Below are 22961 nucleotides of genomic sequence, written 5' to 3' on the forward strand. Positions count from 1 at the left end.
ATTTAATCTTGTACTAATCATGGCAAGATAGATACTATTATCTTTCTTTTACAGATGAGGACACTGAAACCAAATAGTTATATAACTTGACCAAGGTCGCAGAGAGTCATTCGTTGAGCCAGGATTCAACTCCAGACAATCTAGCTGCAGAGCCTATTCTCTTGCACTGTTGCCTCTCAAGTAACCAAGTTACCCACCACACACACTCCTCCACCCCTCCTACATACCTATAGAAAAGCTGAAAGAGGGTTCACCAGGATACGAAGCCAAAGGAATACCCTATGCTATTTGCTATAAATATTCTATGTATGATAGTTTTAAATGCTAGTATAACCCTTTAAATTGATCACACAACAAAATAAAATTAATTCCTTGACTCACTAATAGATAATGATGCACAGTTAAAAACAAAAACAAAAACCAGATTGGAGTTCCCAAACTCTTTCCCAGTTGGTCAGAATTTCCTTTATTCTGCTTAGTTGTTAAGGAAACAAGTAACCTTGATAATGTGAGGTTCCTCTGCTCTGCACTCTCTCTCCTTCGGTCCTTGCCTGCACGCAAGGATCTGGAAGTGCAGGCCCAGAAGCCCTGGGGAGGCCCGGGACAGAGCCCCACCCCACCTCCCAACCCCACATTACAGTGTGACAGGGCCAAAGGCTTTTGGGTTTAATCTCCCTGAAGGAGATTTGAAGCCTTTAATAATATCATTGAATGGATTTAAACAAGTTTAATTATCTTAAACAAAATAGAGCTCACTCTTTGAAAATGAAGACTCTTCTCACATGAACCAACATAATCCTTTCGGGGATTTTTTTTTCCTGGTTGGATTTAGGAACAGGATTAAAAAGCCCTGCCCCAGAGCCTGCCTGAGTCCTGCTCACCCTCGGGACACAAATCAAGTCCAACCTCCTAGTCTATGTCATTCCTAACCAATTTGTTGCCAGAACTCAGCCCCTGCTCCCCGGTGGTGGTGGTGGTGAATAGAGGAGACAGAGTTTTGGGCAAAGGAGAAAAAGTAGCTTTATTACTTTGCCAGGCAAAAGAGGGTCACAGCAGGCTAATGCCTCAAAGATTGCCCCCCCCCCCCACCTTAGGAGAGATTGGGAGGTGGTTTTATAGTTTGGGGAGTGAAAAATAAGGCCACAGAGAAGGATCTGGGTAGAGACAAGCTTGCATTGTTTTCAAAGCTGGTGCTCAGTGGTCTGGTGGTCTTACTTCCAGAATAAAGAAGGCTTCATTAACATCTTCCATTTGTTGGGGGTTTTCATTCTGCAGAAGAACTCAAAGATATTCTTATCTATATTCCTTGAGGAGGGACCAGGACCCTGCCCCAAAGCTGCACTGTTTTTTTCTTGACCGCTCCTCTCTGGTCTCTGCACCTCTCCCTTCCCTGAGTAGCAACATTTGCACCTGCCCTTAGAAACTCAGGGAAGGTCATGGAGGCTGAAGTTTATTCCCTAAAAACAAGAAATGGGGGACACAGAAAGGTTTGTGTGCCCAGGAGCCCACAGGGCCCTGCTTGTTTCCAAAATCAGCCTCTCCTCTTCACTCCCATAGATAGCACTTTTTTGTTTCTGTTTCTTTTTTTGTTGTTTTTCTTTTTAGGGCCACACTTGCGGCATTTGGATGTTCCTGGGGGGGTGGGGGAGGGCTCGAATCAGACCTACTGCTGCCGGCCTGTACCACAGCCACAGCAGTGTGGGATCGGAGCCTTGTCTGTGACCTGCACCTCAGCTCATGGCAATGCCAGATCCTTAACCCACTGAGCAAGGCCAGGGATCGAACCCACATCTTCATGTGGGTTCATTTCTTCTGTGCCACAACAGGAACTCCCTTGTTTTTGCTTCTGTTCAAATATTTGTTTTCCCCAGTGTTACTTGTCTGTCCTGTCCTAGAATGTAGGTTCCTAAAGACGTCTTTTTCTCATCTCTCACCTGGCCTTGCACCTAGAATGCTGTAATATTTATTGAATTGGATTAAATAGAATTGATAGTAATCCCCTACCTGTATTTTATTAGGAAGGATAAAGAGTCTACAAGAGACGGATAAATGGATTTAAAGTAGTTGATCTGAGAAGTGAAGAGCCATGCACCATAGCAGGACCCCCTATTTTGTATCAGTTTAATTATTAGACTCCCCTAAAGAACTCAAGAAGGATGGGGGGATTTCTCCTTCCCTGACACCTGCAAACTAGGCATTTAAATTGCAGGTGTTGGGAGGGAGCTCTTATGAATGCCGTTGAGTGTTGAGTTATGAGGAGTAAACATTGAGATCCTTTTGAATTTTCAGAGACTTAGAACTGGTTTAACCTTTCTTCTTTGCCTTAAGAAAGAAGGCAATCTAGTGATAATGGCCTAAATTTAAGTTCAAGCCTACCTCTTATCCTATGACCTCAGACAATTTGCTTATTTCTCTTAATCCTTTATTCAGATAATAGACTTATCAGATGAACCTACTGGTTAAGGTTATTGAGAGGATATATTAAATTGTGTGTTTATGTGAAAGCATTTAGCAAAATGCCTGGCCATGGTAAGTGCTCAAAATGTCATCGAAAAGGACCCTTTATGCTTACCTTTTTAAGTAACCTCTTCAATATCTGGGGATTATTAGCGGGTAAACTGAGATATATTAAAAAATTTAAAAATTCTTTTGAGTAAAAATCAATTTGAATCCAGCAGTATCCAATCTAGCAGTAGGAAGAAGTTCTGAAAAGCTTTATAAAATAACTTTTCTAGATAGGAAGGAGTGGAAAAAGGAAGTTATACCAGGCAAAAAAAAAAAAAAAAAATGGGTTAGTTATTGCAAAATTACTTTCCTTTAGGGGATTCATAGGGGTCTGTCAGGCAGATTACCTAACTAGTGCTGATCAGGTGATTCCTGATTGACAGCTTTAAGATTCCATTCCATGCAGCGAAAATGAATTTGACTAGTAGCCATGAGGATGCAGGTTCGATCCCTGGCCTCGCTCAGTGGGTTAAGGATCCCATGTTGCAGTGAACTGTGGTGTAGGTTGCAAACTCATCTCGGATCTGTCGTTGCTGTGGCTGTGGCGTAGGCCGGCAGCTACAGCTCTGATTCGACTCCTAGCCTGGGAACTTCCATATGTCTGTGGGTGCAGTCCTAAAAAAAAGCAAAAAAAAAAAAAGATTCCATTCCTGGGAGAGCTGAAAATGTAATTAAGTCTTGGTCTGCTGACCTGAGGGTTAATGTAGGTAACTCCATTTTGAGACTGTTGTCTTGTTTTAAATGGGAGGGGGGGCAACATGAAATTAAGATGCCCCATGTATAAAAATACCTTTCTCCCAATGGTATTTTTAAAAACTGCAAATATAGAAAATCACATACTTTACCACTCTGTTAGGTAAGTAGCTAATCATCCTTCACAAAAGCAATTCACATTATAATTCTATTAGGGTTAATTATAATTTATACAGAGTTGAATAAGTGATAAAGCACTGTGCTTTACGTTAACTCATTCGAACTTAACAAGAATCCTGTAGGGCAAGTATCAGTAACATCCCAGTACAAATCGGGAAATACTCAGGGAGGTGCAGTCACAAACACCAGATTCAGGTGCGAAGGCTTTCAAACACCATTTCTTTTTCCCCTAGACCAATGAAACCTCAGTCAACTCAGTCAAAACTCACCATTTGCTTGTTTGATTATTTGCTACTGAGCGAGGCCAGGGATTGAAAGTGAATCCTCATGGGTACTAGTTGGGCTCGTTTCCACTGACACATCACGAGAACTTCCTGTTCTGTTTTGTTTTTTTAATGCAATTTTCTAAAATAGAGCAGAGCCAATATCTCAATATATAAAAGTCAATATGTACAAAAGCAGACATGCAATATAAACAACATCACTTGTAAAATTGGATTTCTTACAATAGATATTGGGCAAAAAGCTTGACAAACACTGACTCTGGTCTAGCCCCAGTTAATACTTTTACTTAACTGTGAGAACTTTAAAAAGTCAATCTAAGAGTTCCCATCGTGGCGCAGTGGTTAATGAATCCGACTAAGAACCATGAGGTTGCAGGTTGGATCCCTAGCCTCACTCAGTGGGTTAAGGATCTAGCATTGCTGTGAGCTATAGTGTAGGTCTCAGATCCTGCATTGCTGTGGCTCTGGCATAGGCCGGCGGCTACAGCTGCAATTAGACCCCTAGCTTGGGAACCTCCATATGCTGCGGGAGCAGCCGGCAAGAAATGGCAAAAAGACCAAAAAAAAAAAAAAAAAAAAAAAAAAAGTCAATCTAACTGATTTGCTTTTAAAATAGGGAGATAAGGGTTTTTTTCTCTACTTCCTAGCAAGTTTTTGAAATCAAATTAGATTATATATGTGGGAAAAAAACTCTGGAAACTGGAAACTTTCTATATAAATGTGTTTGCTGTCGTAAACTTGGATTGGGGGCTGTAAGGAAACAACTGCAGATGATGCTCAGAGTCTTTAGGAACTCTGTGATGGAGTTGCCTGTTGCCGCACTGTCACTAGCACCGCATGCACTCTGACACGTCGGGCTGTTTAACAGGGAGAAGTGACTGTGAATTATTTGTGAACTTCAAATTTTTGTGATCTTCCTGCCTCCTAAATATAAAAGGCGACCGTTAGTGACCCACATGACAAAATTATGTTTCCAAGCACTGTAGTGTCTCACAAAAAGTCCCAGTTCAATTACTGTCAAGAACTGAATTGGAAAAAAATATATACAAGGGACATTTATTAAGCTCTTACTGCATGCAAGCCCAGGGTTGGGTCTTTTCTTTTAATAACCAGTATCTAAGATTTTTGTTTAAATCACCACTTATATAGGAAATACATAGGCTGCTAAACCAAAAATTACATAAGTGATCTTTAGGCAAGGTGAAAATTTAGAAAATTGAGATAAATTTTCTTTCTACTTTATTTTTATGCTGGGGGCAATGATTTGTTAACCTGGTTAAAGATACAGTTACTAACGTGTAATATATGTTTTTGCACAAGTTCTAATAAGCTGAGTGAAAAACGTTATCCAAACACAGCTCTTCTTTGTGGAAACAATCTCCCTTAATATGATCAGATTTTTCCTGGGGCTTGATTATCACTGTCCTTTAAAGGACAAAATTTCCTTTGTCTTCCAGAAATCATGCTTAGCTGAAACTAAAATGCGATGTAGTGCCCTTTTTAGTCAGGGCAGAATACTTGGCCTTCTCCCCAGGTTCTATTAAGACAGTAAATTTTATTTGCATCCTTAGGGCAACAATCCAGTTTCCAGGAAGCAACTGGACTGCAGACACTGTCAATTATTAGCCTTGTAATTTGGCAGCAAATTAATCAAATTTAGCAAAACAAGTGGCAACTAACGTCCCAGGTCGTCCTGACCAGGCGAAAGTGAGTAAAGGACGACTCAAGCCTCGAGCCCGGCGCGCCTGGAAGGGGCTGCCCGACCCAGAACTAGAAAGCTGTGCTTGCTGGGCTTGGTCCCGCCCAGATTCTCAGCTGGCGAGCAGTCACGCCGCACTGCAGCCTGAGCCAATTGCAAGAGACCTAACCAAGTCCGGCCCAGCGGAAGGAACGGTTTCTGAGTGGTGTCCTTCTCTGATAAAGGAAGCCTTCCCTGTTCCTGCTTTTATTTTCTTTGATGTCTGACGAAACAGCTCCCGCTGGAGACAATTTAGAGTGACTGGTAAAAGAAAATAAGCTCACAGCAACAAAAAGAATGCGATTCTTTCTGGACGTCCTCCTGCTTCTGCCCTTACTGCTCATCTTCACCTTAGAGTCTCTCCTGAAGCTTTTTATTCCTAAGAAGAGAAAATCAGTCACCGGAGAAATCGTCCTGATTACTGGAGCTGGGCATGGACTTGGGAGGCTGACTGCCTTTGAATTTGCCAAACTTAAATGCAAACTGGTCCTGTGGGATATAAATAAGGTAATAGTGCTGACTGCGTTTTACTCTCTGGTGCCTTTAATCTGTGCTGCATTTTGCTGGCAACAGCTCCTTAGAACGTCTCTGTAAACCGGATAGAAAAGCATTACTAGTTTTGCCATTTTATAGATGAGTTTTGGGGGTAGGGAACATGGGTTAATTAATGTGTTGATGATCACATGATAAATGAACCTAGAGGATATAAGATTCCCAGTCACTGCCCATCACTAATTTGACATTGTAAATTTATCCTCACCTTGCTCTGAAAATAATTCGTAATCTCCTCCTGAACTTGATATCACTGATCCCTCTATTTCAATAACATGGAAAAAGTAGTCGTTTTAGCTAGTAGATTAAAAGAGTAAGATGTTTGTACCTGTTAAGAGAAAACTCTGATTTACAGTCCCTGAGATAAGGGCGAAAGATACCCAACACAAAGCAAAATTACTATGCCATAGTTACTGCCAAGAGTAATTTTTCTAAATCATGCTTTAGTTAAAAAGCAGTGGCAAACAATCAAACAAACAAACAAACAAAAAACACTTCATTGTAAGGTTTTACCAGTATAGCTGTAGCTTAAGAAAGGGAATTGGCCAGTGTTATCTGGAGTGATGGACAGAGGGGTTTCTGGGAGGCACTTGGTGGCCTGAAACACTATCTCTTATACATTAGTGAACATCCAGTGCTGTAAACAAGAATTCAGGGGATTGAAGCTGGCTGAGAGCTAACCAGTGAGTGGTTGATTGAGATACCTTCGACAAATACTCATTCAGCATTTGTTGCCCAGATATTTAAGAACCCAGCGGCAACAGGAGTTAAGGTCTCCTGCCTTGAATCTAGTAGAGAAAATAAGCATTAAATAACTGCCTGTACAATGGAGGGTAGACATCAGGCCCAGCTTCATCTGACATGGTCACAGCCGTGAGTGGTGGGCAAGGTAACGTGCGCTCAGACTCATGAAGAGTTTTGCCCTTCATGGCTGACTTACTCAGCATCGTGGGTAGCTTCTAGAGCTTTAGGTTCCTTTTCTGCAAAACAGATAAAATAACAGTACTTTCCCTAGAGGACTGGGAGAATTATACCAAAAAAACGTAAGCAAAGCATGTTGTGCAGTGTCTGGCGAGTGGTAAACACACGAGGGTGTCAGGTGTTATTATTCCTTCACAAAGTGAAATTTAAGTCAAAATTCAGAGGTGTGTGAGTTCAGTTATACCTCTAGGTTCATGACTCTTAGTGCCCAGTGCTGGTTTGTATGAAATTTTTTCTGATCTGGATTGAAGTGCTTTTACCCAACAAATACTTATCATGCCCCTGCTCTCTGCCAGACACCATTCTAATGCGGAACGAGGATACAGCAGTGTGGAAAATCTTATGAGCTAAAGACAGGAAACAAGACATGCTGTGTAATAAAATGTATAATTGTTGGTTGGTGATAAGTGTAAGGGAAAAATAAAACATGATGGGGGATCCCCCGCAGAGAGGGATCCACAAAGGCAAAGCCCGGCGCAAAAGGGAGAGACGTAAAAGAAAGGTCTTGAGCTCCGCTGCTGTTGTTTTGGTACAATAATAGGTAGTAGCCACCAGCCGCTTGTGGCTCTCAAATGTTTGAGATGTAGGTTAAGATGTGCTGTGAGTATAAGTACTCACAGGATTTCAAAGACTTAGTATGAAAAAAATAATATGGAATATCTCATTAATAACTTCTATACCGATTACATGTTGAAATAACAATATTCCGTAATAATGAACATTCCAAAATAATGATATTTTGGATACAAGTTAAATATACTAAATTTTCATTAATTAGAAAATTAGAATTAAATTTTAAATACATAGCTTGCATTTTATTTCTGTGGGGACGTTCAGTATGTAGTTTGTGTTACATGTCTATGAGATGGCTCTGGGACTCAGAGAGAGACTAAGGACCAGCAGCTCCAGATCATAAAGGTTCCCGTAGACTATTTATGCTGCAGCTTTTATTGGGGGAGACAGTGGAGGGTTTGGAGCCAGTTTCTTTTTTTTTTTTTCAGGGCCCCACCCGAGGCATATGAAGGCTAGGGGTCGAAACAGAGCTGCAGCTGCTGGCCTTCACCACAGCCACAGCAACGCAGGATCCGAGCCACGTCTGTGACCTACACCATAGCTCATGGCAATGCCGGATCCTTAACCCACTGAGCAAGGCCAGAGATTTAACCTGCAACTTCATGGTTACTAGTCAGATTTGTTTCAGCTGTGCCACAATGGGGACTCCTGGAGCCAGTTTCTGTTGAAGAGGTTTCTCCAGCTACTTTCTGGGTTGCAGGGAGAGCAGGCAGGAGACTTTTGTGATAATCCAGGTGGGAGATGATGCCAGCTTGTCAGATCAGGCCAGTAGTAGCAAAAGTAGTCAGAATGTTAAGGATAATATAGTGAGTTTTTATTATGTTAAATTTATTTAAATAATTCATCATTTGTTTTGATATTATGAGCTTCCTACTTTTTGGTGGGATATATATATGTATTTTTATACATTTATTTCATTTATATATAATATAAAAATGAAATTTCAGCGATAGTACATCATAGTTGCTGTGTTATTTGTCTAAATCAAAGGTTGGCAGTCCTAGTTCAGTATATTCATCCCCGTCTACTTTTCTTGGAGTTTTACAGATTTTAAAAATTATGAAAGGCCAGAAACCACTAAATCTGACTAGGGAAGGAGAGTAGGGTAGCAATTTTGAGGAGTCCAGGCAGCAGAACCTAGAGAGGTAAAACTTGTGGGCTGGTGGGTACGTGACAAATGAGTAAGAAATTGCAGGAGAATTTAAGATTGTTTTAGGATCAAATTGGGAGGGCCATTATCAAATTCTTTTCACCTGGGGTACAAAGACAACTTGTTCCCAGGGACAATTTCCAGGATTACCTCTACGCAGCAAAGATAACATTGTCCAGGTATATCCAAGTATATCCAGGTATATCCACCTCATCAGGATGTCAGGGACAGACGTCTCCATGTTCATCATGAAGCCTACAAAAAAGGAGCCTGAATTTAGCGGGGTTAAGGTGGCTGCAGCTTCTTTATTCTACTGAAACCGATGCCATGAATTGTTTATTCTTTTTTATGCAGATAATCCCGTAGTTATTGACTCTTTTCTCCCCTGTACCTGCTTAGATAAGTTTGGAAAGATGATTTACAGTAAGTGGTGAGCACATAGTGTATACTCAATGATTGTTTATTGAATGAAGGAGTGAATTAATGCAGAATTGGAAAAATAGTATTAGAAAAAATCAGAGGGAGTTCTGTGGTGGCTCAGCAGGTTAAGGATCCAGTATTGTCACTACTGTGGCACAGGTGTGATCCCTGGCCTGGGAACTTCCACATGCTGTGGGTACAGCCAAAAAAAAAAAAAGGAAAGAAAGAAAGAAAAAAATCAGAAAACCTTTTGTGTTTAGTAATCTAGGTAACAAACAAAGGTTTTAGCTGTAGAGATAGAGGGCAAAGAGTAATAAGTAAAGAAGAGCCCAGGATTAAAATTTGAGAGTTGAATCCAACACATTAAAAAAAGTTTCCAAGGGAAGTTCCCACTGTGGTGCAGTGGGCTAAAGATCAGATCTGGCATTGCCACAGCTATGGTGTAGGTCAAAGCAAAGGAACAGATTCAGTCCCTGGTCTGGGAACTTCCATTTGCTGCGGGTACGGCCAGAAAAGAAAAAAAAAATGTTACCAAGGGAAAGATTGAAAAAAACAGTGAACAGTTCCACTATGCTGAGAAAAATCTTAAGGGAGGAATTCGTTCTTTCCAGGAGGCCTGCTTATTTTGTATTTCTTACGAAATGAATATGGAGGCTGTAAAAAATTTTTTCCTGGAGGAATTTAGAACTTAAATTTGTTGCACAGTTGAGAAGAGGTGGAAAACAGACCATGGCCCTAAGTGAGGAAGACCAAGGCAACAGGGCAAAAGTGAGGCTGTATAGACATCTTTGCCTCTATGGCACTCTGTCCATTGACAAAGAAAGCCAGTAATAAGCAAATCTCTGAAAATGAAATAAATGGTAACTGGAATTTTTTTTGTCTTTTTTTGAGGGCTGCACCTGAGGCATGTGGTTTCCAGGCTAGGCGTCGAATCGGAGCTGTAGCCAGCGGCCTACACCACAGCCACAACCATGCCAGATCCATGCTGAGTCTGCGACCTATGCCACAGCTCAGCAACATTGGATCCTTAACCCATTGAGCGAGGTCAGGGATTGAACCTGCATCCTCATGGATGCTTGTCAGATTCATTTCCGCTGAGCCAAGACAGGAACTCTGGTAACTGGATTTTTATTGATAAATTTGTCCATATAAGGACAGAATTTTATAAAGATAAGACCCCCAAAATCAATATCTTAATGCCTTTTATACTTTTTATTTTATTTTATTTTATTTATTTTTGGGAGGTTTTTTTAGGGCTGCACCCACGGCATATGGCAGTTCCCAGGCTAGGGGTCCAATCAGAGCTACAGCTGCCAGCCTACGCCACAGCCACAGCAATGCAGGCTCCGAGCCGCATCTACGACCCACACTACAGCTTACGGCAACGCCAGATCCTTAACCCACTGAGCGAGGCCAGGGGTCAAACCCACAACCTCATGGTTCCTAGTCGGATTTGTTTCCACTGTGCCACAATAGGAACTCCACCTTTTATTCTTTTTAAATTGTGGTAAAATATACATAACAAAATTTTCCATTTCAGCCATTTTTAAGCATATAGTTCAGTGGCATTAAGAACATTCACGCTGTAATGCAATGATCTCTGCTTTCCATCTCCAGAGCTTTTCCATCATTCCAATTGAAACTCTACCCATTAAACAAATTCTCCTCTCTCTCCTAGCCCCTGGCAGCCACCGTTTTACTTTCTGTCTCTGAATTTGATTATCCAGGTATCTCGTATAACTGGAATTATGCAATAGTTGGCATTTGTTTCTGGTTTATTTCACTTAGTTGAATCCTCAAGTTTTAACCATGCTGTAGCATGTGTCAGAATTTTATTCCTTTTGGGAGTTCCTGTCGTGGCACAGCAGAAATGAATCTGACTAGTTTCCATAAGGATGCAGGTTTGATCCCTGGCCTCGATCGGTGGTTTGGGCATCTGGCATTGCTGTGAGCTGTGGAAGACACCGCTCCGATCCCGCGTTGCTGTAGCTGTGGTGTAGGCCAGCAGCTGCAGCTCTGATTCAACCCCTCCCCTGGGAACTGACATATGCCACAGGTGCAGCCCTAAAAAGCAAAAGCAAACAAAAGAATTCCTTTTGAAGATTGAGTAATATTCCATCATATGCATATGCCACATTAATAAAATACGCTTTTAAAGGAAAGTGACAAAAGCTGCCTAATAGGTATAGGAAGGCAACATAAGGTTTACTTGAGATGGCTTGATATCCCTTGGGGCTTGATATCCCTCAATATCAAGGCTTCTCATCAGAGTATACAAGTTTGTATAGGAGATTTAGGTAAAGGAAGAAGACCTGTTTCCTTTTATTGCCGCAATAAATTTGCTACACAAACTGCTAATTCATTCCGTAGATATCCAAATTTGGTTTCCCTGCAAAAGTAAATGCTGTTTACTAGCAAATTTTCATACTAGCCTTCTGTTTTACCATTCTCTCCGTAGGAAAATGGAGTAAGTTCTCTTACTGCATTTACTGCAGTTCTGTGTAGTGAGTCTGTCCACTTGTGCGTTAGCTGACAGTGATTTCCTGGCATACAGAGTTCACAAGTTAAACTTCAACCCGACATATCTTTTGAGACATTCTTTAAAATAGAAAAGCTACAAAATTGGTCAGATGTAAGCCAACAAGCAAACAAAAATAGACACAAACACACAACCCTATGGTCTGATCTTGAATTTAAGGTGACTCAAAATTAATGCCCCTGATTGGGCTCATCATTCCTGTCTCAAATCTTCTCTCCCTGTAATCTCCAGCTGCCATGTAGCCAGTTAGCAAAACAGAAAAACAAGGACATGGGACTTGGTTCCCTCCCACCTTCCTCATCCAATCACCAAATCCTGATGATTTTGCCACCTGAAGATTTATTTTATTTTATTTTTTGTGCTTTTTAGGGCCATACCTGTGGCATGTGGAGGTTCCCAGGCTAGGGGTCTAATCAGAGCTACAGCTGCCAGCCTACACCACAGCCATAGCAATGCCAGGTCCTTAACCCACTGAGTAAGGCCAGGGATCGAACCTGCAACCTCATGGTTCCTAGTCAGATTCATTTCTGCTGCGCCACAGTGGGAACTCCTGAGATATATTTTAAAGATTATTCTCTTCTCTACATTCTTTATACTGGTGCCACAATTCAAGTTTGTATCATCTCTTGCTAAATCACTGTAACTGCCTGCTAATTTTTCTCTTTTCCTTCAACATTGACCCCTAAAATCTGTCCTCCATACATTAGAAAGAGTAACAATATAATACACAAATCCAGTTCTGTAATTTAATCAGTGGCTCTACACTAACTTTTTGGAGAAAACTTAATATGACATCTAAAGCCCTTTTAATCTGGACTCCAGCTGGCCTTGAACTTTTGGACTCAGCAATACCAATCTGCTAGCACTTCCCCACAGGCCCTTTGTCCTGTCCATCCCTTTGCTTACACTGCCTGGTGTGCCCTTTCCTCTCTTTGTACCTGGCTGTTCTACTCACGCTTAACACCCGACTCAGGGTTCTCTTCTTCTAGAATTGTATTGCACGCCCTCCTCTATATTCCTGTAACTCTCTTTATATAACTTTATTATTGTACTTATCACAATATCTTAGTTCAAAACATATGAAATATTCAGTTCTTTATTCCAAAGCAATAACAATTTCATATGGTCCTACCTAAATGTTATACTTTTATTCTTTTTTTCTTTTTACAGCTGCACTTGTGGCATATGGAAGTTCCAGGCTAGGGGCTGAATTGCAGCTGCAGCTGCAGGTCTACGCCACAGCAACACTGAATCCGAACTCATCTGTGACCTATGCTGCAGGTTGCAGCAACACTGAATCCTTGACCCACTGAGCAAGGCCAAGGATCAAACATGAGTCCTCACCGACACTATGCTGTGTTCTTAACCCACTGAGCCACGATGGGAACTCCATGTTATACTTATTTTATCTTTCTTTCTACTGCACCGTGAGCTTGCTGAGATCAGGACTCTGTTCACAGGATTTTCCTAAGCATTGTGACTATGACCTACACATTAAAGTATTGGTGGGATGAGTGAATGAAGGAACTGTAGTTAATTCCTTATTTATATATTTTACAGCCAGAAAATTGATGTCCCGGTATAGTTTTTAGTGATACAGAAAAAAAGCCTGCCATCATTTTTTAAATCCTGATATGCAATACACACTGATACACACATAAATTCCCAAAGTATATAAAATTCATGAACATAAGTCCAGTATTTTAAGATTTTTGTCTTCTCTAAAAAAGCTTGCTTCAAATTCAGTTCCAGATAAGAGAAGCTAGGCAAAATATAGAGAGCTAAGTGTGCCTATGTCCCTGGCAAAATTACGTTAGTGAAATTCTTGCCCAATCCTAGTCCAAAGAATCTAGCTACCCTTAACTATTTTCAGCTATTGATATGATATGCTTGTGTCATTTACTTTTTTCTAGCATGGACTTGAGGAAACAGCTGATGAATGCAAGCGACTGGGCTCAAAGGCCCATGCCTTCGTGGTAGACTGCAGTGACCGCGAAGATATCTACAGCTCTGCGAAGAAGGTGAAGGTTTATACTCCCTTCAAATCATATCATGTCAGAGTTTGGAGGGATTTCGGAGATGACCCAGTTATAATGTATAACACACGTTTTATGGTTTGCCCAAGGCTGTGCAGCTAACTAGTGACAGAACTAGAACCTGGAACTGAGATTCCTGGACTTCAGTGTGTTCAGGAATCTTCCGGGAAATTTGTTAAAAAATAGGCACCACAGAGGTTTTCTTTCAGTAGCTGAGGGCTGGTGCCAGGAATCTGCCTGTTCAGCACCCTCCGCGCCCCCATCTTGCCCATCAGTTTCCATGCAGGTGAGTCCTTTGATGACCTGCAGAATCACTGACAGGGTTTTCTAAAGCCCAGTCAAAGAACTGAGTTAGGAGAGTTCCCGTCGTGGCTCTGTTAATGAACCCGACTAGTACCCGTGAGGTGCAGGTTCGATTCCTCGCCTCGCTCAGTGGGTTAAGGATCCGGCATTGTCACGAGCAGTGGTGTAGGTCACAGATGCGGCTCGGATGGAGTGTTGCTGTGGCTGTGGTGTAGGCTGGCGACTACAGCTCCAAGTGGATCCCTAGCCTGGAAACCTCCATATGCTGTGGGTGCGGCCCTAAAAATAGAAAAAAAGATGGGGAAAAAAAAAAAAAAAACCACGGAGCTAGGAAGTTAGGAAAAACTTAACTGTGTATCAGGCTTTGATCACGTAGCGATCTGTTTCTAGAAAGTGGTGTTTACCTCTTCTAGGTGCAGCTGAGGTGTGCTCTATGGAATGGTGTTTCACACTGAGGGCACTCATCCCCATCCTTGTTAACTAAATGCTGTACCAGTAGAAGGTTCATGAGGGCCCGGGTAAACTCCTTAAAATATGCATTCCTGGACCTCCCCCTGGACGTTATGATTTAGTGCAGTGTGAAGAGTGGAGTTCAACCAGGCTTCGAGAACCTCATTGTTTAGGGAATTTTAGATTTAGAGGCTTGTTTTTTGTTTGTTTGTTTTGTCTTTTTTTAGGGCCGCACCGGCAGCATGTGGAGGTTCCCAGGTTAGGGGTCTAATCGGAGCTGTAGCCGCTGGCCTACACCACAGCCACAGCAACGCCAGATGCGAGCCGTATCTGCAACCTACACCACAGCTCATGGCAACAACGGATCCTTAACCCACTGTGCAGGGCCATGGACCAAACCCGTGTCCTCATGGATACTGGTTGGGTTCGTTAACCACTGAGCCACGACAGGAACTCTTTGGGGGCATTTTTAACTTCTATTTTTAGATTATAATTTTTTAAAATTTGAAACTGATGTCTCTATTATTGGTAAGACCTGAGCTATGTCAAAAGAATGAGAAGAAATTACTCAGGCCAGTAGTAGGAAATGGCTTTCCTGGAAAGGGGTACAGTAAAAGCAAGGCCTATAGATAAGAAATATCTGCATTTTTTAAAAATTACTCAGTGAATTTATTACATTTATAGTTGTACAATGATCATCACTATCCAGTTTTATAGGATTTCCATCCCACAACCCCAATGCATCCTGCCGTGCCCCCCCCCCCCGCCCCAAACTGTCTCCTTTGGAAACCATAAGTTTTTCAAAGTCCGTGAGTCAGTATCTGTACTGTAAAGAAGTTCATTGTATCCTTTTTTCAGGTTCCACATGTCAGTGAAAGCATTTGATGTTGACCTCTCATTGTCTGACTGACTTCACTTAGCATAATCATTTCTAGGGCTATCCATGTTGCTAAAAATGCCAGTATTTCCTTCCTTTTAATGGCCGAGTAATATTCCACTGTGTGTATGTACCACATCTTGATCCACTCCTCTGGCGATGGACATTTAGGTTGTTTCCACATCTTGGCTATTGCAAATAGTGCTGCAATGAACATTGGAGTGCTTGTGTCTTTTCGAGTCATGGTTTTCTCTGAATAGATACCCAGAAGTGGGATTGCTGGATCAAATGGTATTCTATTTTTAGTTTTCTGAGGCATCTCCATACTGTTTTCCACAGTGGTTGCACCAATTTACAATCCCACCAACATTGTAATAGGGTTCCTTTTTCTCCACACCCTCTCCAGCACTTACTGTTTGTAGACTTTTGGATGATGGCCATTCTGGCTGCTGTAAGCTGGTATCTCATAGTGGTTTTGATGTGCATTTCTCTGATAATGAGTGATGTTGAACATTTTTTCATGTGTGTTTTGGCCATCTGTATGTCTTCTTTGGAGAACTGTCTGTTTAGATCTTCTGCCCATTTTTTGTTGGGGTTGTTTGTTTTTCTGGTATTGAGCTGTAGGAGGTATTTATAAATTTCGGAGATTAATCCGTTGTCAGTTGCTTCATTTGCAAAGATTTTCTCCCATTCTGTGGGTTGTCTTTTTTGTTTCGTTTAGGGTTTCCTTTGCTGTCCAGAAACTTTTAAGTTTAATTAAGTCCCATTTGTTCATTTTTATTTTTACTGTCATTACTCTAAGAGGTGAATCTGAGAGGATGTTGCTGTCGTTTCTTTTCCGTGTGGCTGTCCAGTTTTCCCAGCACCACTTATTGAACAAGCTGTCCTTTCTCCATTGTATATTCTTGCCTCCTTTGTCATAGAAGAGTTGGCTGTAGGTGTGTGGGTTTAATTCTGGGCTTTCTATCCTGTTCCACTGATCTATGTGTCTGTCTTTGTGCCAGTACCATACGGTTTTGATGGCTGTTGTGTTGTAGTATAGTCTGAAGTCAGGGAGCCTGGTTCCTCCAGCTCCATTTTTCTTTTTCAGGATGGTTTTGGCTATTCTGGGTCTTTTATGCATCCAAACAAACTTTAAAATATTTTGTTTGAGTTCTGTGAAAAATGTCCTTGGTAATTTGATAGGGATTGCATTGAATCTGTAGATTGCCTTGGGTAGTACAGTCATTTTGATAATATTGCCTCTTCCAATCCAAGAGCATGGGATGTCTTTCCATCTATTTGTGTCATCTTTGATTTCCTTCATCAGTGTCTTGTAGTTTTCAGAGTACAGGTCTTTTGACTCTTTAGGTAGGTTTACTCCTAGGTATTTGATTCTTTGGGGTGCGATGGTAAACAGTTCTGCTTCCCTGATTTCTCTTTCTGATCTTTCATTGTTAGTGTATAGAAATGACATCGATTTCTGTGTATTAATTTTGTATCCTGTGACTTTACCAAATTCATGGATGAGCTCTAACATTTTTCTGGTAGAGTCTTTAGGATTCTTTAGGTATAGTATCATGTCATCTGCAAAGAGGGATAGTTTTACTTCTTCCTTTCCAGTTTGGATTCCTTTTATTTCTTTTACTTCTCTGATTGCCGTGGCTAGGACTTCCAGAACTATGTTGAAGAGTAGTGGCGAGAGGGGCATCCTTGTCTTGTTCCTGATCTCAGAGGGAATTCTTTCAGCTTTTTGCCATTGAGAATGATGTTATCTGTGGGTTTGTCATATATGGCCTTTATTATGTTGAGGTAGGTTCCCTCTATGCCCAGCTTCTGAAGGGTTTTTATCAGAAATGGGTGTTGGATTTTGTCAAAGGCTTTTTTTGCATCTATGGAGAGGATCGTATGGTTTTTATTCTTCAGTTTGTTAATGTGGTGTATCACACTGATTGATTTGTGGATATTGAAGAACCCTTGCATCCCTGGGATAAACCCCACTTAATCGTGATGTACAATCCTTTTAATGTATTGTTTGATGTGTTTGCTAGTATTTTGTTGAGGATTTTTGCATTGATGTTCATCAGTGAAATTGGCCTGTAGTTTTCTTTTTTGTTGGTATCTTTGTCTGGTTTTGGTATCAGGGTGATGGTGGCCTCATAGAATGAGTCTGAAAGTATCCCTTCCTCTGCAATTTTTTGGAATAGTTTCAGAAGGATAGGTGTTAGCTCTTCTCTAAATGTTTGATAGAATTCTCCTATGAAGCCATCTGGTCCTGAACTTTTGTTTGTTGGAAGTTTTTTAATCACACTTTCAATTTCAGTTCTTGTGATTGGTCCATTCATCTTTTCTATTTCATCTTGATTTAGTCTTGGAATATTGTACTGTTCTAAGAATTTGTCCATTTCTTTTAGGTTTCCCATTTTATTGGTGTATAGTTGCATATAGTAGTCTCTTATGATCCTTTGTATTTCTGAGATGTCCGTTGTTACTTCTCCTTTTTCATTTCTAATTTTATTGATTTGAGTCCTCTCTCTTTTTCTTGATAAGTCTGGCTAAAGGTTTATCAATTTTGTTGATCTTTTCAAAGAACCAGCTTTTCATTTCATTGATCTTTTCTATGGTTTTCTTTGTTTCTATTTCATTGATTTCTGTTCTGATCTTTATGAGTTCTTTCCTTCTGCTAATTTTAGGTCTTGTCTGTTCTTCCCTCTCAAGCTGCTTTAGATGTAAGTTAGCTTGTTTATTTGAGCTTTTTCTTGTTTCTTGAGGTTGGCTTGTATTGCTCTAAACTTTCCTCTTAAAACAGCTTTTGCTGCATCCCATAGGTTTTGGAGTGTAGTATCTTCATTGTCATTTGCTTCTAGGTATTTTTTAATTTCCTCTTTGATTTCTTCAGTGATCCATTGGTTATTTAGTAGCATGTTGTTTAGTCTCCACATTTTGTGTTTTTTTGCATTTTTTTTCTTGTTGTTTATTTTCAGTCATATAGCTTTATGGTCGGAGAAGATGCTTGATGTGATTTCAATTTTCTTAAATTTACCGAGATTAGATTTGTAGCCCCGGATGTGATCAATCTTAGAGAATGTTCCATGTGCACTTGAGAAGAATGTGTATTCTGTTGCTTTTGGATGTAATGTCCTATAAATATCTATTAAGTCAATCTGGTCTAATGCTTCATTCAGGGCCTATGTTTCCTTATTGATTTTCTGTCTGGGTGATCTGTCCATTGCTCTAAGTGGGGAGTTAAAGTCCCCCACTATTATTGTGTTATTGTTGATTTCTCCTTTTAAGGTTGTTAGCAGTTGCCTTATATATTGTGGTGAACCTATGTTGGGTGCACAGATATTTAAAATTGTTATATCATCGTCTTGGATTGATCCTTTGATCATTATGTAGTGACCTTCCTTGTCCCTTAAAATATTCTTCATTTTAAATTCTATTTTGTCTGTAACAAGTATTGCTACTCTAGCTTTCTTTTGATTCCCATTTGCATGGAATATTTTCTTCCATCCTCTCACTTTCAATTTGTATGTGTCCCTAGAAGTGAAGTGGGTCTCTTGAAGACAGCATATATGTGGGTCTTGTTTTTGTATCCATTCAGCCAGTCCATGTCTTTTGGTTGGGGCGTTTAGACCATTAACATTGAAGGTAATTATTTATATGTATGTTCTTATTGCCATTTTATTAATTGCTTTGGATTTGTTTTTGTTGGTCTTTTTTCTTCCCTTCTTCTCTTGTTCTCTCCTCTTGTGGTTTGATGACTATCTTTAGTGTTATATTTGAGTTGGTTTTTCTTATTTGTTTATCAATTGCAGATTTTTGGTTTGCAGTTATTCTGAAGTTTTGATATGAGTCTGTATATATACTAGATTGTTCTAAGTTGTTGGTCCCTTAATTGCAAGTGCATCTCCCGTGTCCTGCATCTGTACCCTTCTCTTCTCATGATTTCTGATTTTGATGGCATAATTGTGTAGGGATTATTTCATATGTTTACTGTATATATACCTCTACTGGTGAGCCTTGTCATTTGTGATGTTTTTGTTTCTGGTTGCGGCCTTTTCTTTTCTGCCTAGAGAAGTTCCTTTAGTATTTGTTGTAAAGCTGGTTTAGTGGTGCTGAATTCTCTTAGCTTTTGCTTTATCTGTGAAGCTTTTGATTTCTCCTTCAAATCTGAATGAGAGCCTTGCTGGGTAAAATAATCTTGGTTGGATGTTTTTTTTTCCTTTCATCATGTTAAGTATATCATGCTACTCCCTTCTGGCCTGCAGAGTAAGAAATATCTGCATTTAACAATAACTATTTTATATCCAATCACTTGTGATGGAACATGATGGAAGATAATATGAGAAAAAGAATGTATATATATGTATAACTGAGTGATTTGCTGTACAGCAGAAATTGACAGAACATTGTAAATCAAGTATAATAAAATTTTTTTAAAAAACAATAACTATTTTACTTAAGTCAACAGTGATTTTTCCTTCATAGAGATGAGCGAGCTCTTCCAGTTAGTAGTAGATATGTTACCTTGGGCAAATTATTTCACCTCTCTGTGCCTAACTTTTCTCACATTATAAAATGGGGATCACAGCAGACTGACCTCATAGGGTTGTTAATGAAGATTAAGTGAATTAATGGTGTACACTTCTTAGAACAGTACTTGGCACTTAATAGCCACTTTGTAAGAATTAGTTATAAGTATTAAAGTAAAATCACCAATATTATCTGTATAATTTTGTTATTGGCCCTTGTTAAGGGGATTTACTAGCCCAACATCTTTAGTTACCTAAATGGAAAACATTTGTTTCCAGATTCATCTGGGAATAGGCTTTTCTGGAAAAGATAGTTTTATTATTTGAACCTATTCCATTGTGTTTTTACTGAACTTACTCTGAGATAAACTAAATGCTTAAACAGAGTACATGCAATGTGACGTGATTATCAGATATTTTGATGTAGCTATTTTGGTTTTTTGCTTTTTAATTTTTATAATGATTTTTATTTTTTCCATTATAGCTGGTTTACAGTGTTCTGTCAATTTTTACTGCACAGCAAGGTGACCCAGTCACACATACATGTATACATTCTTTTTTCTCACATTATCATGCTCCATCACAAGTGACCAGACATAGTTCCTAGTACTATAGAGCAGAATCCCATTGCTTATCCATTCCAAAGGCAATAGTTTGCATCTGTTAACTCCAAATTCCCAGTCCACCCCACTCCCTCCCCCTCCTCCTTGGCAACCACAAGTCTGTTCTCCAAGTCCACGATTTTCTTTTCTGTGGAAAGGTTTGTTGTGCCATATATTAACTTCCAGATATGTGATATCATATGTTATTTTTCTTTCTTTTTCTGACGTACTTCACTCTGTATGAGAATCTCTAGTTCCATCCATGCTGCTGCAGATGGCATTATTTTATTCATTTTTTATGGCTGAGTAGTATTCCATTGCGTATATATACCATATCTTCCTAATCCACTCATCTGTCCATGGACATTTAGGTTGTTTCCATGTCTTGGCTATTGTGAATAGTGCTGTAATGAACATGCGGGTGCATGTGTCTTTTTCAAGGAAAGTTTTATCTGGATATATGCCCAAGAGTGGGATTGCTGGGTCATGTGGTAGTTCTATGTATAGTTTTCTAAGGTACCTCCATACTGTTTTCTATAGTGGTTGTACCAATTTGTGTTCCCACCAACAGTGCAGGAGGGTTCCCTATTCTCCACACCCTCTGCAGCATTTGTTATTTGTGAAGTAATTAATGATGGCCATTCTGACTGGTGTGAGGTGGTATCTCCTGGTAGTTTTGATTTGCATTTCTCTAATAATCCTTGACATTGAGCATTTTTTCATGTGCTTGTTGGTCATCTGTATATCTTCTTAGGAGAAATGTCTGTTCTGGTCTTTTGCCCATTTTTCAATTGGGTTGTTTGTTTTTTTGCTGTTGAGTTGTATAAGCTGTTTGTATATTTAGAGATTAAGTCCTTATCAGTTGCATCATTTCAAACTATTTTCTCCCGTTCTGTCAGTTGTCTTTTTTTTTTTTTTTTTTATGGTTTCCTTTGCTGTGCAAAAGCTTGTCAGTTTGATTAGGTCCCAGTGGTTTATTTTTGCTTTTATCTCTGTTGCTTTGGGAGACTGACCTGAGAAAACATTTGTAAGGTTGATATCAGAGAATGTTTTGCCCAAGTTCTCTTCTAGGAGTTTGATGGTGTCTTGTCTTACATTTAAGTCTTTTTTTTTTTTTTTTTGTCTTTTTGCCTTTTCTAGGGCTGCTACCGTGGCACATGGAGGTTCCCAGGCTAGGCATCTAATTGGAGTTGTAGCCGCTGGCCTACACCAGAGCCACAGCAACGTGGGATCCAAGCCGTGTCTGTGACCTGCACCACAGCTCATGGCAATGCCAGACCCTTAACCCACTAAGCAAGGCCAGGGATCAAACCTGCAACCTCATGGTTCCTAGTCGGATTCATTAACCACTGAGCCACAACGGGAACTCCTACATTTACGTCTTTAAGCCATTTTGAGTTTATTTTTGTGCATGGTGTAGGGTGTGTTCCAGTTTCATTGATATACATGTGTCTGTCTAGGTCTCCTGGCAACATTTGCTGAAAACAGTGTCTTTTTCCCACTTTATATTTTTGCCTCCTTTTCTAAGATTAATTGACTGTAGGTGTCTGGATTGATGTAGCTATTTTGAAGTGGCTATTTTGGTATTGGGACAATTTTATGTCACCTAAACTGTTAAACTTTCAGCTTGTTTTTATTATTAAGAAATATGCAAACACTGGGGAAGACAACACGTGATGAGGGAGAGCTCAAGGATGAAGAAAGGGTCAAGCATGACTTTGACGATATGAAACAATAATTTATATCTTGAGTCATATTAATTTGGAAGCATTATGGCAGCTTCATCAATTCAGCCACACAGAATGTCCTGTTTTTGCCAGTCACTTAAGGGCATTATTCTGAAACAAGTTTTTATGTTGTGTTTGAGATGTGGGTATAGGTACAAATAGTATTCATCAAGGGCCAAACAACTCCACTTGACACACCAATAATTTAAATGCAACCTGGTGAAATTCAGTTCCGGCTGCGAGCGTTCAGCAGTGACCCACTGATGTCCTCCTGACACCCTAATATCCGCCTGAGGTGTTGATGGGCCTTCACCCTGGCTTCCTTTCTGTCTGAGGTGGCTTTTCTTGGGCTCTGAGTTCAGAGGATCTCAAAGAGTACCAGCTCCGTGTGACCTTTGACACCCACATGACTTTGAGCAAGAAACAGCCCTTTCATATTTCTGACCTTTAAAACAAATATATGAGTTAACTGTCTCATAGAATTGTGAGAATTAAATGAGGCAAAAAATGAAATTTTGAAAAATGTATAGCAGAGTGGGAGGCTTTAGTGGGCTATATACCACTTCACCCTCAGCCCCCCAGCACACCACAGCACTATCCAAATAATAACTCCAAATAGCTTTTACTTGGAACACAGTGTATGACAACATGTACTGTAACTCTAGGAACCAAACACCAGAAGCTTAGTTATGCAAAGAACCACAGAAATACGGAAGAAGATACTCTTGCATTGCTAACCCCTAAGCCTCTTGTCACCTGGTGGGGAAAGGTTGGTGAGCAGTAGATGAAGTGACCACAGAAATGAAAAAATAGGACATGTAATAGAAGATGTGGCCA

General features: G+C 40.2%; 1 protein-coding gene across 2 annotated transcripts in view; it reads left to right on the top strand.

Moving 5' to 3' along the window:
• The first annotated feature begins 5561 nt into the window (after positions 1–5561).
• The window catches only part of HSD17B11 (hydroxysteroid 17-beta dehydrogenase 11), a 38444-nt gene continuing 21044 nt past the window's right edge, over positions 5562–22961 (top strand). For both annotated transcript variants that reach the window (XR_014813424.1, XM_021101772.2), the window contains exons 1-2: positions 5562–5907; positions 13529–13636. Coding sequence is in view for 1 of the 2 variants with exons in the window: in XM_021101772.2 (XP_020957431.1) it covers positions 5698–5907; positions 13529–13636 (318 nt within the window). In the remaining variant the exon portion in view is untranslated. The remainder of the gene's footprint in view (positions 5908–13528; positions 13637–22961) is intronic.

This window comes from Sus scrofa, chromosome 8, assembly GCF_054392235.1.
Source record: "Sus scrofa isolate SSC_HxYL_T2T_F1_AM1 chromosome 8, Sscrofa_HxYL_maternal_Yorkshire_Landrace_v2.0, whole genome shotgun sequence".
Classification (NCBI taxonomy): Eukaryota; Metazoa; Chordata; class Mammalia; order Artiodactyla; family Suidae; genus Sus; species Sus scrofa.